At 36.4% G+C, this 17,804-nt stretch overlaps 1 protein-coding gene across 1 annotated transcript in view; it reads right to left on the bottom strand.

The window, feature by feature from the left end:
* Positions 1–5,323: 5,323 nt before the first annotated feature.
* THSD7A (thrombospondin type 1 domain containing 7A) overlaps positions 5,324–17,804 on the bottom strand; it is a gene marked incomplete at both ends in the record, with an annotated part of 276,654 nt that continues 264,173 nt past the window's right edge. Inside the window, 7 exons of the mRNA XM_084260677.1 lie at positions 5,324–5,408; positions 6,948–7,035; positions 10,381–10,591; positions 10,916–10,998; positions 13,924–14,019; positions 14,983–15,156; positions 17,250–17,424. Of these exons, the coding sequence (XP_084116803.1) occupies positions 5,324–5,408; positions 6,948–7,035; positions 10,381–10,591; positions 10,916–10,998; positions 13,924–14,019; positions 14,983–15,156; positions 17,250–17,424 (912 nt within the window). The remainder of the gene's footprint in view (positions 5,409–6,947; positions 7,036–10,380; positions 10,592–10,915; positions 10,999–13,923; positions 14,020–14,982; positions 15,157–17,249; positions 17,425–17,804) is intronic.

The raw sequence follows: 17,804 nt of genomic DNA, 5'->3' as shown, positions 1-17,804 counted from the left end.
GTTGCTGAAGGTGTGCCTCACAGTAAGCCTCGCAACCTTTTAGCTCAAACCAGGACATAACAAAGATGCCTGTTTTAGAAATTGTGTAGTAGGAGATGCTTCACCAGCATATCTCCAAAGGACACTCCTCTCCAAATGAAGATAAGCTAAATGAGCCAACAGGCAAGTAGATAGTAGGACCTCTTCCCCCACACCTAATCCACACTACCCTGTTACTCTCCCTGGTCATTAGCTGCTTTTGGCCATTCTGTTTTCCTGTGTCCATGAAAACAACCAGAAGATTCAGAAATAATCTTTTTCCATAGCAAAATGGTGCTTAGTGGGGCCAAACAGATTCTGAATGGGTGCTAAAGTGCACTGCTGCTCAGCAGAATAATTTTCTAGACTTAATATTGCAGATCCTTACATTCCCGTCAGGCTAAAATATTTATAGTGATCACCTGAGCCTATTGATTTACCTCTCTATTTATCTCCTTTATTTATAATTGTATTAGATTTTTATTTTTTTTTAAATAAAGCATACATTTCCCAATCTGTAGCCATTACTCTAAAAGTCTGGTAGTCAACTGCTAAAGTCAGATAATAAGGTAGGTTTTTTTTTTCAGTGAATGTGAAGACCTTATGATCTTCATTAGCATACCATAGGTAATTCTCTTCTGCAGTTCAAACAAGTTTCAATTTTCTTCTTTCAAGTGTCTTTTTAACTGGTTGTAGAATTCTACCTATACTGAATTAAACACCTTTTTCATGTGGAAAAAAAAAAAAAAAACCCCAAACTAATAAATTGCAGGTGGGAAGACAAGTTCAAAGTTCAGTGCTTGTGTTATTTTACTGTGGATTCCAGCACGAGAAAATGTAGGTAAGAAGTACTTGGGAGGTAATAACTACTGAAACTGGACAGAACACCACCCCCACCCACCCCCCCCCCATGAATTGGTGCGTAAATATACAGTGCAGAAACAGGTAGAATATGACGAGTAACGAAGTAACGAAGAAATTGTGGACTCATTTTGCTTTCTTAGGTAATCAACAACTAATTCTTGATTCTAGAAAATATTAAATACTTAATGCTTATTCAATAACTGTGATGAAAAGAACAATTTTATGGATTGCATTGGGCATGTTTATTTGGAGGAGGGAGATTTTCTTCCCTGTTCTTTCTCATATAGGGACAGGGACAGATTCAGCTTCACTTAAGTTGTTTCATGAGATCTTGATCCACACCTTATTCTCCAGAAATGGCATGCTTTTTCTAACCTAAATATATAAATTAACAAAGAAAATTTAAAATACCACTGACTTAATGCATTTATTGTATATTTATCGATTGATTAAATATGCATTGTAAATTCCCATGTCAACTAGGAAAGACTGTAGCAATGGACTTTGATAGTTACCATAACATCAGAATGCATTTTTATTTTCTGTCCCTTTAAAGATAAATACTGATTTTTATACAAGAATATCTTTGCTAATTCATTTTGAAAAAAGAGACTGTTTAAAAGGTGGTCGTATTTTAGCGATCTGGCTTTTATTGTTACTCTATCCTAGCATAGTAATACTACATCTATCAAAAAAAGACATTAAATGATTTTGTGTTTATATTTATTGTCAGCAATACATCAGTTATGTAAAAATAACCCAGATGAAAATGTAAGACTTGTTACATCTTCATGTCATTTGTATTAACTGAATAAAGCTTAGTGACAATATACACAAATTTGCAGTAGTTGTACGTAAACATTTTGTGCATTAAAAAAGAAATATACATAATTTAAAAAATAAAAATGCATTACACAATTTACAAATTAACATCAACCAAAAAAAAAAAGGTAAACATTCCTCAGACAGCTGCCTCCTTGTTCTACAAAATAAATATTCAAGTAAATTAAGTTAGGCAAAATAAACTCTTAACTTTGGGTGAGCACAATTTACATAAAGGTAAAAAGACAGATTTCCATTTCACTCAAGGTATATTTTACAGTGATTTATACACAAGTTTTTTAATTGGTCTCTTCAGATTGTAATATTAGAAAACAAACTTTATTAAATTTTGGCAGACGGAAGGGAGCTTCAAAATTGACGCTTTATACCAAATATAAACAAGCTTGTGCGATTGCACCAAAGCTTCAAAAAGAAACTGCTCCAGGACTCAAAGCAGACACAGTAATCTAGAAACTACAGATTTAAAAAGGAAAATACAAACTACCACATCAACAGGAAAATGTCTACTTTGCTATTTTCTGAATGGTTTATTTGATCACTGGAAACGTTACTTTCACAAGCTAACAATCTACAGGAGTGACTGCTTTAGGCACTGGATTTGTAGAAGCACTCTGATTTTTAAAGCAAATTGCTTTTTATTCTATACTGATAATTCACCTATTATTTACTTCTGTTTCCATGTTAAAGGGCTTAATCACCTATGCAATCTTTAGCTTTACAAAAAAGTTCAGGTCTCCTCATAGCCCAATTTTTTATTATATTTTTTGATAAAAAAACCCATTCTGGCTTTGTATTTCTGTGCACACTGTTTATTTAAAAAAAAATAAAATAACAAATGCACTCTAGATTTTAAATGCTAAACTATTATGATGCAGATATGCATCAGCAAAATTCATTGACCAGATATAAAATGTAAGATATACTAGAACACTTGCATGGATTGCAAAGGCCAAACATACTTTAAAACCCTCCTATCTCTTTCTTAATTTGTCCATTTTTTATAAGTTGAAAAAGCAGATGACATACCTTTAACTTCCAGTTATTAAATTCTTAAATTTAGGACATAAAGATCTTCAAGCCAAGAACTAGGCAACAGCTCCTGCTAAGACCAGCCAGTATAATAAATAAAGATGACTCGTTGCCAACAAAAGAAACCCTGTTCCCTCAACTCACTAGGGGTCCAATAATATTTGACAACACAGAATCAACCTTCTTAATGTACAGAAACAATGATCAAGCTTTATGTCTCCATGTGACAGTTATAGGTCTTAAAAACTTTATAATTTTTCCACTTTATTTTCCGTGTGTCTCACAAAATAGGAATCAGCAAGGTTTTTCTTGTGAAATAATTAAATTCATCAAAATTTTGTTTAATTCTACAGATCTTTACAAAGCAATGTAAGACTGAAGCCCCCAGTCCTGCAACACGTACATGAATGAGCCATTGCTGTGGCAGGGGCCGTGGCACTTCACCAGCTGTGCAAGGATCAAAGTATAAAAAAATGAGAAATTAAACCTGTAGAAAAGATTGTTACAATTGGTCCTCGCTGCTCATCATTCCCATTTGGGAATACTTACGCACTGGGAGGAAGGTAATTTTTTTGATGTAGTAACACCACACTGGTAATAGAAGTTAGCTAAAGTAAAGTAGGACCATAACCTCTCTTGAACATTCATAAAATGCAGGTTTGTTCCAAGAATTATTCAACATGGAACAAAATTAGGTATTTTAAGTACAGATGTTTCCCACCAATGTTCATGAGAGCCTTGTCATTGGTTTCAGTGGATCTGGGCCAAAGTTTGCAAACTACAGTTTTATTCAGTGTGCAAAACTGGTGCTTCTTGAGTAAATAGCATGGTAAGTAGGCAGGAACGGTTTAGGTTATAAAAAAGACCTGAGAACCTAATATTGAACATTATATAACAATTATTTTTGAGAGGTTGCCTGATAAAGTTTTGTATTGCTTAGTAGTGGCACAGTCACATATCTGTCTGGGCTACACATAGAAGCCATCTGATGAGAATAACCCTTCTCAGGTCACAAATCACATCTGTAACAGGCATGTAGATACAACAGCGAGTTAATGAGCTTCATGTCAGAAGCGTAATGCTGAAAAGCCATGAACATGGAAGAAGTTAACTGAGTTTTTATACCACCAGAGTTTTTTAAGAAGTCATGAGTATTAAAATGGCAGAACTATTGATCTTATTTACTTGCCAGTACACTCAAGAGTTTAACTGAGTAATTAAAAAGAATCTACCCAATTATCAAATTAGAAAAGACAAAAGGGCTCTGAGGATTGCACTGTCAGCAACACTGAAAATGCTCTCAACTAGCAGAAGGGGAAAAAAAAAAGTAAACCCATTTTATTTTACTTGAACAAACAATTGGAATACCTTTCTAGATAGCAAGTATGTCACTCAGGATTACAGGGCAACCACTTTTCTTTTTCTTTTCTTTTTTTTTTCTAACAAAGTTAACAAATATAAAAATTCTAGTCATAAACAGCCTTCAAAGTACAATTAGAAACCAGCAGGACAATCTATACCAGGACAGGTAGATGGGGCAAGAAACTAGACACTTGTATTACTGCCATGATAGAGACTACAAATGGCTGCTGTGACGAGGAACGGTGCGTACAGTACACGTCGTTAGCCGATTCCATCCAGTCGCAGTCCAAACCAAGCACTACTCTCTTCAGGATCCAAGACCTGTCTACTTGACACTCCTTGCACAAGATACATCATTATCCTTTCCAAAAAGAGGCAGTTTCTATGGCAATACTAGTTAAGTGCATATCATGCTGCACTAATATAGTGCAAAAATCTGCCTTGCATGTAGCAAAAAAGATGCAGGCAACAGTTTGAGTTAGAGAAAGTAGAAACGTATTGTAACATTTACAATGTGTATTTTTCCAGACAGCAACCGCTAGAAAATACTGAATCTGAGAATGCCTCCCTTCTGGATGTACATATGAGGCCTTTATACTTTGGAGTGATAACAGGACAGAATTTCGCAAGTGAGTCATTGCCCTCTGAAATGCAGGTTAACACAAGTTATCGCCAACTGGCAAAATGTTAATCCCAGTTAAAAGTTAATATTGTACTAAGCACTAAATTGCTCTTTAACAAGTATATAATCTGATAGAGTAATAACATACGGTTTGACTGAGTATATATGTTATGCTTGAATATAAAGAGTCATAGACAGCTTGGTACAAACTCTTCATGCGTACTGATTATACTTGGTTAATGTTGCAGGGGCTTCCAACTGTTAATATTACGTCAGCTACAGTGTTCTGGAGACAGGAGTGGTGCTTATGGTTTGTAAGATTGAGGAAAGACCACAAATCTCCCAACTGCAGTGTCTATTAACGTGATTCTGCCAGATTTCTCAGTGCTGATGGTCTAAAGTAAAGCAATAATACCTCGAATATCCATAGGCATTATGAAATCCATCCTTTATCTATGGTGCAGTTACAAAAAAGAAAAAGTCAAAACACTTAATCCACTCCATAGAAAATCCCTGTGGCTTTGGATACCTTCTGATTTCAATCCATTAATTTAGACTCCATTCGTCACCACGAGAAGTTATATTTTACATATCTGCATCTCCATCATAAGCCAAGGTTAAAGGTTTCAGTCGGTTGTTCTGCCTCCTCTGGGGCTTCTTTGGCTTTTTGCTGAAACAGTAAGATAATTTGTAAATAGAACAAGAAACTAATAACATAGCAAAGATGGATTTTAGTCTTAAATGAAAGATGAGCATGTGCTTTTAAGATAATGCAATTGGTTGTTCATTTGTAAAAGTTATAATCCTAAAACCTTCACTTAGATCCTTATTATCTCTTTATCAACCCAAAACAATATCCAATTCAAAGTTTGGTTGTTTGGAAACAGGCTGTTATGGTGCTTATAGGACTTGATGAAATCCTTGGCAGGTAATCCTGCAAGATCAATCAGTTTTCAGAAGAACCCAGAGCCTGCAGTGCAATATTTGGTCATGTATCAAAACCACAATCAGGTTCTTTTAAACGATATGACTCAACTATTAACCTCTCCTGACACACCAGGGATTTCCATTGGAAAGTTCTGTCTTTCTATTAGTTTTACCTCATTATGCTTGCTGGATTGACTACAGTTAATTCTAGATGTTATAATCAAATCAGTCAGAAATAGCAGGGATATGGTTGTTAGTCATTACCATTCCCTGTCCAGCCTTGAATTAGATTTCAATCCAGCAGTTTTTCCAATTCATTTGATATAGTCTTATAAAATTACCAAGCCAAAAGGAAAATGCATGGTTGTACATGCTTTAGTATTTGTCTTCTTTAGAGGATAATATAAACATTTTTAAAATCAGGCCTGTGCATCCTCAGTCGCATCTGAAATCTTATCTCAGCTCTGTCACTTAGGATGTCCAAAGCTAATTCGGTTGTCACAGTGGCTTGCACTAGCCATGGATTCCAGTCCGAAGAATCTACAGTGGAATTTTATGCTAATAGATTTTCCTTCTCTCAAGCCAAAAATAATTCCTTACTTGGACTGACAGGAGATTTTTGGGGAAGTTCTACTAAAACCCAAACAAGTCCATAAGCCCCCCCCAAATGTCTGCTAATGCAGTACAGCCAAGGGCCTGACATGTATGACCACACCTCTCTCAGAGTCATTTGGATCAGAAATTCCAAACAGTACCCAGAAAACCTCAGGGAAAGCATTCTCAAAGGTGATTCGTTGATCCTAAAAGCCTTTGCTTTCACATGCAATACAATTTTTCAACAAAATAATGCTTCATTTATGAAAAACACATGAGAAAATTTTCAGACTTATTTTTTGGTTGCATTTCGCTCTATCTTGCTAAATATCAATCCGGAATTGCCTCGTGACTAAATTTCCTTTTTGCTATTTCTCTCTCTGTCTTGTGATACAGAAGCCATGAAATTATCATGGCCATGTTACATTCATAACAGATAAACTGGGCAAAAATAAACTATACGCTAAGCTACCCCATACTTGTAAGCTCATCTAACCTTAGGAGAGCACGTACTTAGCTGTCATCTAGACTACAACCAGAGTCCACCGACCTAGGCTTGGGGAAAAGGACATGGAAAAATAAACACTGCGTTTCTCAGAAGCGTCTGTAGTTTCTACAGCGGCATATGTAAATGCTTGCATTACAGTCTGTGTGGGACTGCTTGTTTGTAAATAATTAAAGAACTCACCAGGCTAGATAGATCATAGAAACAATAAAGATGAGTAAAACAAATGCACCAGCAGCTACACCATAAACCCAGGTCTTCAGCCTCCCATCTAAAAGGAATGAATGTTAGTCAGTAGTGTTTGAGTTAGTTTTGCTAAATTATTAGTTCTGATATAGTACAGAAATACTTCTATAATCCAAACTAAATGCCTTCAGTAGCAATTACATCTTAGAAAGAGTAAATACTATTAAACAACTGAGCAATAACTTCTCTGTGCACTTGTGTTCTGCTTTTCAGATAAAGTCTGGATCAGCCAAATAGAGCCACGATGTGGGGCAGAGGCAGCACATGAGACCCCCAGAAACCCAGCCTTGGGCCTGCTGTCAGTGGACAATCCTTCAGTGTGATCACAGGGCAGCTTATCAGCATGAGCTTGATTTATGCTGTTAGCATCACTTTCAATTCTAGCTCCAGTAAATCAACCTGCCTATTATTTTCATTCTTCTTGCTATGTAATTGTATGCTTTTTAATACCTTTAGCATTTTTTACCTTATCTGTACCTTAACTGAACATACAAAACTTTCTCTACTGCCACAGAACCAACAAAAATACATCAAAAAGATAACCCATGATCATAAATATAATTATCTGTTGCTAATAAGGACTCTATGTGCAGCCTTGCATTTTGGACGTGGTGTCCCTTCAGGCTGAGGCATACATACAGCCAACTCTCCTGCTAGCCTTAATCCTAGATGCACCCACTTCTCCCAGGAAAAATGGTGTGACTTTGCCTGTGGAGTTTTGCTCTGAACCCCAAATGAGCAAGTCACAACCAAAGGTCAGTGTATTCCGTGTGTCTCACTACCTTTTTCCGATTCATTTCGCAAATTTCTGCATGGCTTTCTGAAAACGCCCTTTTAGGAGAGGTTAGCTAGCCTTGTTGCACCCCCTTGACAATGAAAATTCCATTAAAATGCTGAATTATGGTTGGACTCGATGATCTCAAAGGTCTGTTCCAACCTAGTGATTCTGATTCTGTGATTTCATTTACAAGGGGAAAAACTTTTTTCATGAAGTCATGTATATTATCAGCATAAGGAAACACACATAACATTTTTCTGACCAAATACCTATTGCTTCCTGATAGCTCTGGAGAACAAAAAGGCATTATTAGTGCAATTGATGTTTCTGCAACACAATAATAACAGTTAAAACTACCTTAGCTCAGATCCGCAGTAGCCCTCTCTACAGTTGGGCAATTAAGTTCAGGCTTTCTGTTCTTTAGCAATGTAAAGACTTGAAGGCATGTAAACAACTAGTTCAAGACTAATTAATACAAAAACATTTTAGCTTCATTACATTAATCAACCGAATGAAACATTATAACTGATAATAATTTGTATAACTGAAATAACTGATCCATTAAAGATGGATTAAACAGTAGATTTGACCTGATGTGTTCAATGATATGATAATACATTGGGAGGAATTCAGACTTCAGTACTGCTGAATGGGTTAGCTGCTTCTCTTGTTCGCTCATTTTCATTGGTAAGGGGGTTCGGGTGTCTTTGGGTTTGCTTGTTCTAAAATAGTATCTCCTTGGAAAAAATACTGGCATTACCTTGTGTCTAGAACTACCTATTTTTGTCAAAGCAGGGAACTCTGTTAACGAGATCATTCATCTTATATAACTATAAGCGTCTAACAGGTTTTCTGCATTCCCCTGGACAGATTACTTCTACATATACAAGGGAATTGGCATCTCTGACTCATCTGTTTTGGATTATACATCAGCACAGACACCTGTTTCAATATCTTCCTTTCTGGAAGTGCAATATAATTTGTTGAAGACAGCAAAAGAACTATTTCAAGTCTAGACTTAGAAACTATGATGAAAAGAATAATCATGCCAGAGTAAATTAAAACCTTTCCAGTAGTTACCCAATCCTAGGATTAAAATAATCAAGCATAGATTTCATTTGAACTGCAAAATATTTGCTTTCTTCCACATTTGCTCATACCTTCACTAAATAAAATACCCTACTGAATATAATTGTTTTAATCTGAGCTGTGTTTCCTTCCTAACTTGAATTACTGGAAAATTGCTGTGTTTTCATATTTCTCAACCGTTCCTTGCTTCAAAAAGCATGTCTGATCTCAAATGAGAATACGTGTTCCTAAACAATCGAAAGTGTCTGTCTCACATTTGCATGCTACAAACCACCCTCTGGCATTTTTGGGTGGTTTACTAGAACGTGTAAAGGAAAACAGATGTGGTAAGTTGTTTTTTAAAGGAGGACCAGAGAAGTTTAATTTTCTTTCTTTTATTGTGGTTTAAAATATTAACTAGTTGGAATAAGGATCATTTTATTTCATGTATCAAATATAGTATCACAGTACAAAAACCAGTAAATACTAGTAGGACTAATGGGATCTAACATAAGAATTTCTAACCCAAACATGATTTAATCTGCTCATTAGAAGCATTGCTGTGGTTCTCAATTTGCAGCATTTTATGGATTATGCATGTAAAAATACTGTTCTCAATTTTCAAATTAAAAACATTCATAAAAAACTTAAAAACAAGTGAAGACTCTAAGACACAAGTGTGTTAGAATATTTAGCTCTGTGTAATTTAAAAGACACTTAAGGTAACCAACTGCTCTCTTAATATAATTAACATTTTGGACAAGCATCATATCTCTTTACGTGACAGTTATGTGTTACTTAAACTTTTATTTATTTCAATGCTTAACAGTACCAGGAAATTTTTACTGAAATCTGATGATGTGATGGACTTTATAAACTAGTTTTGATTGGATACTTGTATTTCTTGCCACTCTAGCACATAAGTCCTTGCTCAGCTCTAAAGAACACAGTCCATCATAAAAGCAAGTAATTGCCTACAGAGATTTAGAACATGTCTACGTTAAATGTCAATAATATGGTTAGGTCTTGTCTTACATGTATTAGTTTAAATATGGATAGGGCAGAAAAGCATTAGCGTATCTATACTGACTGTTTTCCTACAATTTACGCTACAGCTGCAAATTTTAAGTATCCCTCATCCTCTGCAGTATTCAATGCTACCTCTTCACCCCTCTGTCAGTGGCATTATTAGTTGAGGCAGCCAAATCTAACATCCCGGCTTGCAACCATGCAGCCACCTCCCTTCTAAAGTCACATTTCAAATAGCTTTGGTGAATTTCAACAGGTAGAGGGATTAAAAGGAAGTCTTCTGCAATGCATGATTTTGTTAAATACACTGATGGACTAGCTGAAAAGGCTAGGGGTTTGATTATGTCTCTTCCATTGTTTTCAGTCAGGAGAGATGCCTGTCTTCTTAAACCAACACTTAAGGGTTTTTCCTTTCTTCCTTGGCACCACAAAAATGTAAATGCCAGACCCTGCAGCAGTACTTAGCATTAAGAACTGCTCACTGCATGACTTCACCTGGCCCAAAAGGCTGTAGAAACCAGGTCCTTCCTCGTCCTGACTGGTTACTGGAGGGCTGGGTAGGGTTCACAGCTCGACTGGTTTTCACATCTCCCTTTTTGTCCTCCATGGTGGGGATCACCACCACTGGGATGAGAGTGCACTGTTCGAGCGTGCCATCGGAGGACGTAACTTCAGTGTATCCGTCTTCACAACTGCACGTTCTAGTCTGTGGGGAACAAGCGTTTTACACTGTGTGGCAGAGAAACACAGTTTTCTGAGAGCCATAAAGAATAACAACATGGATGACTGGGAAAGATGACTGCTGTGATGTGTGCTAGCCTGGGAAGTACCTCTTTGTGTAGCTTTATGCAGGTTCCTACCAAATCGACAGAGATTGTTCAGCTTTTAATTGAAAGGTAGGAAATGGTCCAAAGTTGATTTTAATAAATGAATTATTGGATTATAAATCTCTGAAGATACTCTGCAGTGCAGAGAGATGTGCGGAAAGCCCTGACAGGGGTGTTTTGTGCCCCAATGCAGTATCACATACCTCACTGCAGTAAGCGTGGGGTTGACTGCACGGTGGGTTACATGACCTGTCAGCATCTGGTTGGCGCATCTCTAAACAGCCCCCTGTAGGACAGAAAATCATATTTTGACATGGTATTACCTCACCGCTGACGACACTACTGGTGTCGTTACTTGCTACAGCATGTCACGGGTTACAACTTTATTGCTACTCTGGGGTCCTTCTCTTATTCCAGGGTGAAGGATAATCAGTATCAAACATTTTCTCACAGATAGAGTAAGGTTACAGCACATGTATTTGCACTCACGTGCATTTTAAAGAACTACTATTTGGCAAGCAAACCTTTTGTCTTTCCCTTTGTTCCTTTGGTGGACTGCTTAGAAGACAGTTTAAATGGGGTTTTTTGTGCTTCAGGGGACAGATTTTTGGTTCTCTAGGGCCCTCCTTAGGACTCACATATTAAAACTATGGCCACAAAGAAAATAATGTCAAAATGAAAACAAAGTGTTCATCCAGTTTATGAATGGATACCTGTTTTCTTCTGCTCCTCAGTAGTCACTTTTACACATGCTATAGCTTTGCCTCTTACGAAGCCACACTTTATGCTAGTCTAAGACAGATTTTTCAGAAGGAAAGAAGCATTATCAGTAAACTACTGAATGCTATGATACTGACAATACAGTAGGTTTCGGTCTTTCTCCTTTCTGTAGAGTCCTGGTTCTCACTGCTATGGCTTTATGTGCAGGGCTGTTATTGTTACAGACCAATACACACAATCAGGCTTTCACTATCATTTCAGCCAGAATGACTTTAAAAATACATGTAGAATCAGTTTGAATGTACCTGGGTTTCCTTCTCTTTTTCAGAGAAGGAAAGCATTGCACAGTTTCATGTTTATACTGCTATAGAATGACTTTTCTTGCCTCTCCCAAATCAATAATGTTTTTATACTGGTGTGATATGATGATGAAATCCTGATAGTTCAGTTTGGTCACCACCATAGCAGATGCAGTTAGATGTAGTTACATAGATCAAAATGTTAACGGGATGGCTGATGAAGAGCAAAGAAAACCCTGCTGGTTGCCGTAAGTTTTCCCCACCCCCCAGACAGAAAAATTGTTAAGTCCTAGCATACAAATCACATGCCTGTGGGAATCTATGTAATAAAGTATCAGTCATCCAAGGAAGCTGAAGAAGGAAAGAGTTGTCTCATCAGCCATGGGAAACAACACCTTCAAGTAAAAAACAACTACTCAGCACAATGATACAAGTAAATAAATAAAGGCCTTAAAAAATACCATCAGGAGTCATAATAACAAATTGATAATGCCTGAATTAAAATACACTGTGTTGGACCCAAATATTCAGCAATAAGGTGGCAAAGAAACACAGTAATAGGAGATATGGGTTGATTCTAGGTGAAACCGTGTAATCACCATTTAAATCAATCATGTACATGCACCGATCTGTGTAAGTTCTTAAATACTCTAGTTTATACAAACCACTTTTTTAAAAAAGGTCAAATGTAAATTGCAACCTATTTCACGACTGCATCCTTCATGCACAGAAGTTCTTGCAGACCAGTATACTCAAGTGGTTTGTTTGAAATTTATCAGGAATAAATGAAAAAAAAACAGTTTTGCATTTCATGGAAACTGGTAATTACATTGTCTACTCTTCATTTCAGACCAGAAAGTTACCACAGCTTTAAAACCACATACAAAAAAAAACTCTGAAAGAAGTGATACAATATAGGTCCAAGGTTAGCCTGCCTCGGAAATCCCATCATGAAAAATCTGCCAATATCACATACTCCTACACTTTTCTGGGATTTATCACATAGCTGTATTCAGTCATATCAGAAAAAACTATTATTTTGTGTGACTGACTGTGATTACTGAATATATTCTGATTTTAACATCTGAGTCATAATTGCTAAGATGTTATTTATTTTGAAATCGTGTAGGACTGTTAATAGATAATATTTTATATTAATAAGAATTCATACTTAGAATCTTACTTACCATACAATCCTAGGCAGGAAGTAATCAAGGTGCATAAATAATGCCCTGTTGCATTTATTGTGAAGATGCATTTTAATATTCTTACAGCACAAAGTGACACTTGCAAAAGAGACTCTGGGCTATTAAGATCTATTTCAAAACCTTGCAAAAATAATACAGAACATTTTTATTTCTGTTACAACAGATAGTAGTGGTGGATTCCATCAAGAAGTATTGTATTGGCAGTCCATAAATTAGAGATTCCCTCCTGCAACTGACCTGACAGTGGCTGGCACTGAGGATGTGTTTAGATCCCTGGGATTCTTTTACTATTACCTGGACTGATATAAAAAATATTTAAACATTAGCTTAAATGAATCCCTAATTCTGAAAAATAAATACATGTAAATAAACATATAAGTTTTTCCTGAATTCAGAGAACTCGGTCATTCTTACTTCAAGGTATTTTCTGCTTTGGTTTACACAAAAAGTAACTACAACCCACAACTGTCCACTGAAGTATCCTGCTACAGGTTTATGTCACTGAAGAAATAAATTTATACTAGCACATTTATTGAAATTTGATATATTGCAATTTTTAAGGAGATATTTGATATAGGCATATCTTCAAGCTATGCATTTCACTCTGCCTCTGTATGGGCACTGGATTGAATTTAATACAAAAGTGACAACAGTTCTATTTGTTGTAGGGCTTGAAATCTGAAACCCTAAATTTAGAAGTATAAAGACGCCTATGGTAAAAACAAAACAACAGCAATATAAGACATCCCAAGTCCAGCACAGAAGATAACACCTTTATATATTTTTAGCATTACATGCTGTGTAATTCTGGATAAGAAACTACATCTTTAGTATGCAAAAACATAATGGTGCAAGGCAACAGCATATTGACCCATACTCAGGAACAAGTGTTTTTAGCAAATTCTTTAAAAGAAAACTAAAATGTTGGGAAAAGACATCCACCTGCTTTCCAGGTTTTGGTGTGTACAGAAAAAGAACAGTTACCTGTGACGTTTAAACCATCTGACCTTTGGCACCACACGGTTCGAGAAGATCCCTTCCATGGGCTAGCCATCCACTTGTATTCATAGCACTGGCCATCTACACAGAGAACATCAACTTTTCAATAAATTTGATGACAAGATTTTAGGCTGCCACTGGAGACAGCCACACTCCTCACTAGACCCTACTCATTACATTTAACAGCTTTTATGGCTAAGGCGGCCCCTTTCTCCTTCACCCAGCAACTTAGAAGGGTTCACTGCAAGCATGGAGGCTCCAAGGCCTCTTTCACTTATCGGATACATACAGAATAGGCTAGATGTGTCCCAAACAAAAACTGTAATGGATGTACACACTGTGAGTGGAGTGAGCCTAATGTAGTTAATGGGTAAAACAGATGTTTCCAATAACCTCATAATGGTTGTGGTCCATCTGTTGGACAAAACTCATTTAGGAATTGGGTTCCTTTCCTGGTAATACTGAGCTTCAATCAATGTTCCAGTGCTTGGCAAGGTGGCTTGGGCTGCATCTGGCTTCATGTCTCAGCTCAGCTGTACACATCTCATATGGCCTGGGATAAAGCATTAAGTCCTACTGCACCTTAGCTCCCTTATAAATATAAAATTCCTTTTTGCCTGATCTGTGTGGCATCTAAACAGGCAAGAAATCCTGGTGGTAAGTATGACAGACATTTAAAACTAACTGTCATGCAACAATTCAAAGGGTATAGAAATCTAACCCAAAACTTAAAGATTTCTTTTTATTAAGGTTATTAAGCAGGTAAGGCAAGTACTTTTCCCATACCATGAAAAGAAATTTCATTTTTAAAGAAGGATCATCATATCTCCCACGACCGTTTAAAGAAGTAACATATGATAGTACACGTGTGAATGCTCTTCTTACTACAGTTGATATATGGAATACAAAAACTGAAGAGTATTTCTACATCTATCAAATCAGTATTTGCCTAAATTTGATACCATGAACAGAAAGTAAAATAAAACTATTGTTTTGTATTTTTTCCTTACAGCAAAGTGGCCCTGTGCGTATTTGGGTGCTTACCGTTGCACGGTCTTGTTTCTATAGCCTGTTCTGGACAGAGATGTTGATTTTCTAATTCCTGAATGATCACGGCCCGAGATCGGACTTGTATCCCTCCAAAGCCGAGATCCTCACCATTAACACAGGTTAGCTGACAAAGGCTCCACTCGGACCACTCTCTCAAGTAACAGTCCCCTGTCAAATAGCAATTTTCTAAGATGAGCAATCATCGTATGTGAAGAGGTTTTCTCACTAAATATGTCTTAGAAAAAAATGTCCAAATCTAGTTTGTTTATTCTCCCTCTTTATAGTTCCTGTCTTTCCTCCTCTTAACCATGACTTTTACTATAGAGAAGGCAATATTTTGACACTCTCTGAATATCTGAGCAGTATAAAATAGCAATAAAAAGATCATACAAAACCTAATTTGTTCTAAAGCAGTGTAGTTTCTGTAGCATTCCTATAGGATCTTATTTTTAATTTCTGAGTAACACACTATCCAGTGTTTGTTTTTTTGTAAATTTTAGGGTATTGCACCCTGTATGGCTTATGCTAGATTTGGATATCTTCTCTACAATTTTTTCTTTGATCTTAGGAAGAGAAAACATCATCCAGTTTTAAAACATTGCTTGTCCTCATGCAGGATTTCTCCAAACAGGCATTGGAACTGACAGCTGGAAGATGCTTTGCAAGGAAGGGGAATGGGAAGGTGATTAAAATGTCTGCTCTGGCGATTTCATGTTAGGTTAATAGAGATTTGTAGAATGTTGTCCTATAGTGTAAAACTTAAATATGAATTTAGAGTAATGACACTAAATTAGCATGATTGGCTAAAGAACATTTAAGGAAGATCTGAGACACAACACAAAGAAACCATTTTGTTAAAACTGTGGTAGAAAATAGGACTAAACTGTGCACAGACTCATAAATAAACCTCTTAGTTCTCATTATTTCAGTGAAAGAGCTATTAAAAATTCATGCTACCTTGCATTATACTGATGACAGATATAATCAGTATTGTGTTGACCAGATGCCTGATTAATGAAGGAACTTTATTTGCCAATGTTAGGAAAGCATGCGAAGAAATGAATAATTGAAGAACTGATGTATACATAATAGGAAAACAAGTAGTGATTTTTGGAAACATTAGTTGGAGCGTATCATTAGCACATCCCCACAGGGCAGTTATTCTTGCTGGCTAAATGTGAGATTGTTGAACAGGTTCCTGCTCAGCAAAATTATAAAAGCAAGCAGTAAGCAGCTATATTTTTTTAAATATATTTGACTAACAAGAAAATGTAACTAAAGGCTTTTTATTTTTCCAATTTTCATTTAAAAAGAAAAAAAATATGTGAAAGTTATGCAAATGGAATGCTGTGCACAAAGCAGTGATGGAAGCCTCACCAATTTTTATTATTTTCTATTTATCGAGACAACTTTACCTTCAGTCCAACTTCAGAACTGGAAATAATTCCTGAGACGGAGGAGAGTTGCAAGAAAACAAAACCCTGAGTACTGGTATGGAATGATAGCTACAGTAGAACTGAAGGAGTCAATTGCTATTTCTGAAGATATATCACTAATGACTCTACCGAACAAGAGCAATATACTTCAGATTCTACAAGTAAGTTTTTGCAATGAACTGGAGGAGTTTCACTAGAAATTAAACAGATGATATAGGCTGTTAATCCTTCTCAATATGAGGATCATGGACCTGATCATTTGTAACAATTGCTTTGGATTCAGTTTACAAGGGCAATGATAGTACATGCCATGTCCAGCACGTTAAATAGCCAGAAACATTCGTATTTTCTCAGAGACCAAAGTATTAGTTTTATTTGTAATTGTCCCTTTCAACAAAAAACACCCCAAAATACTCCCTGGCTTAACCTCCTTAGACATCTGTAAAAGGCATCAAGTTCTTAGCCACCATTAAAAGTAATAATTAGGTGATCTAAGCAGTTAAAGATTTAGCTGTAAAAAATGAGTCACAGAGATAAATACAGATTTTATTCCAAAAGATTTAGTGAAAAAAATTATTCTTATTAGATACAATCTGTGACTGAAACATGTCTTTCATAAAATTTAAAACCTGGTATTTTTTCTAATTCATTTACTGTCATGAAGCCACTATCGAAATGTAACTTTGTTGGTCATTTCATGGATGAATCCAACCAGTAAAGCATGTGGGAAAAGATTTAGCTACTTGTGGCTAATGCTAGGCACTGATAACTGTAACTATACCCAACAGTCTTGAAATGCAACATCTATCTGAATAGCTTTGTTACCTGGACAAGGGACAGTGCAGGTTTCCTCAAGTATCATCTTCTTATTGCCATCTATAATAGGCTCTATTTCTCCACAGAATTCCTCATCTACTACTTTGCCGACATCTTCAATGGATCCATCAAAAACCACACAGGAAATGTTCCTCACTCGTGTTCCCTCTCCACATTGAGCATCCTGGGGAAGGAGAACACACATGGAAGCTGGACAAAAAGTGCCCAAAAACTATATCTGAACTGTGTGTCACTGTTTCCTACTATTTTTTTGCTTAACTACTTATTCATCACGGGAAAAAAATCCCAAAACAAACCAACAACCAGACAAACCTTAGTTCTCTATTTCTGAACCAACCAACCAACCCACCCATAAAATCTGCTGGCTGCTACCACTGTTTCTTAAAGTATGGAGCTAATTATGTCTTTTAATTGTAACCACAGCAGTATCTCAAGTGACGACCTCTTCTAGGATGCCAGTCTTTTTCCACAGAAATTCTTTTACAATCGAAGAATTTCATTAATTAGTAAAGATGCTGTTCAGGTACCGAAGTTTGCATTTAT

The sequence above is a fragment of the Gallinula chloropus genome (genome assembly GCF_964237585.1).
Source record: "Gallinula chloropus genome assembly, chromosome: 2".
Lineage (NCBI taxonomy): Eukaryota > Metazoa > Chordata > Aves > Gruiformes > Rallidae > Gallinula > Gallinula chloropus.
Note: the sequence above shows the minus strand (reverse complement) of the source record. Positions and strands in the feature narration are given on the sequence as shown.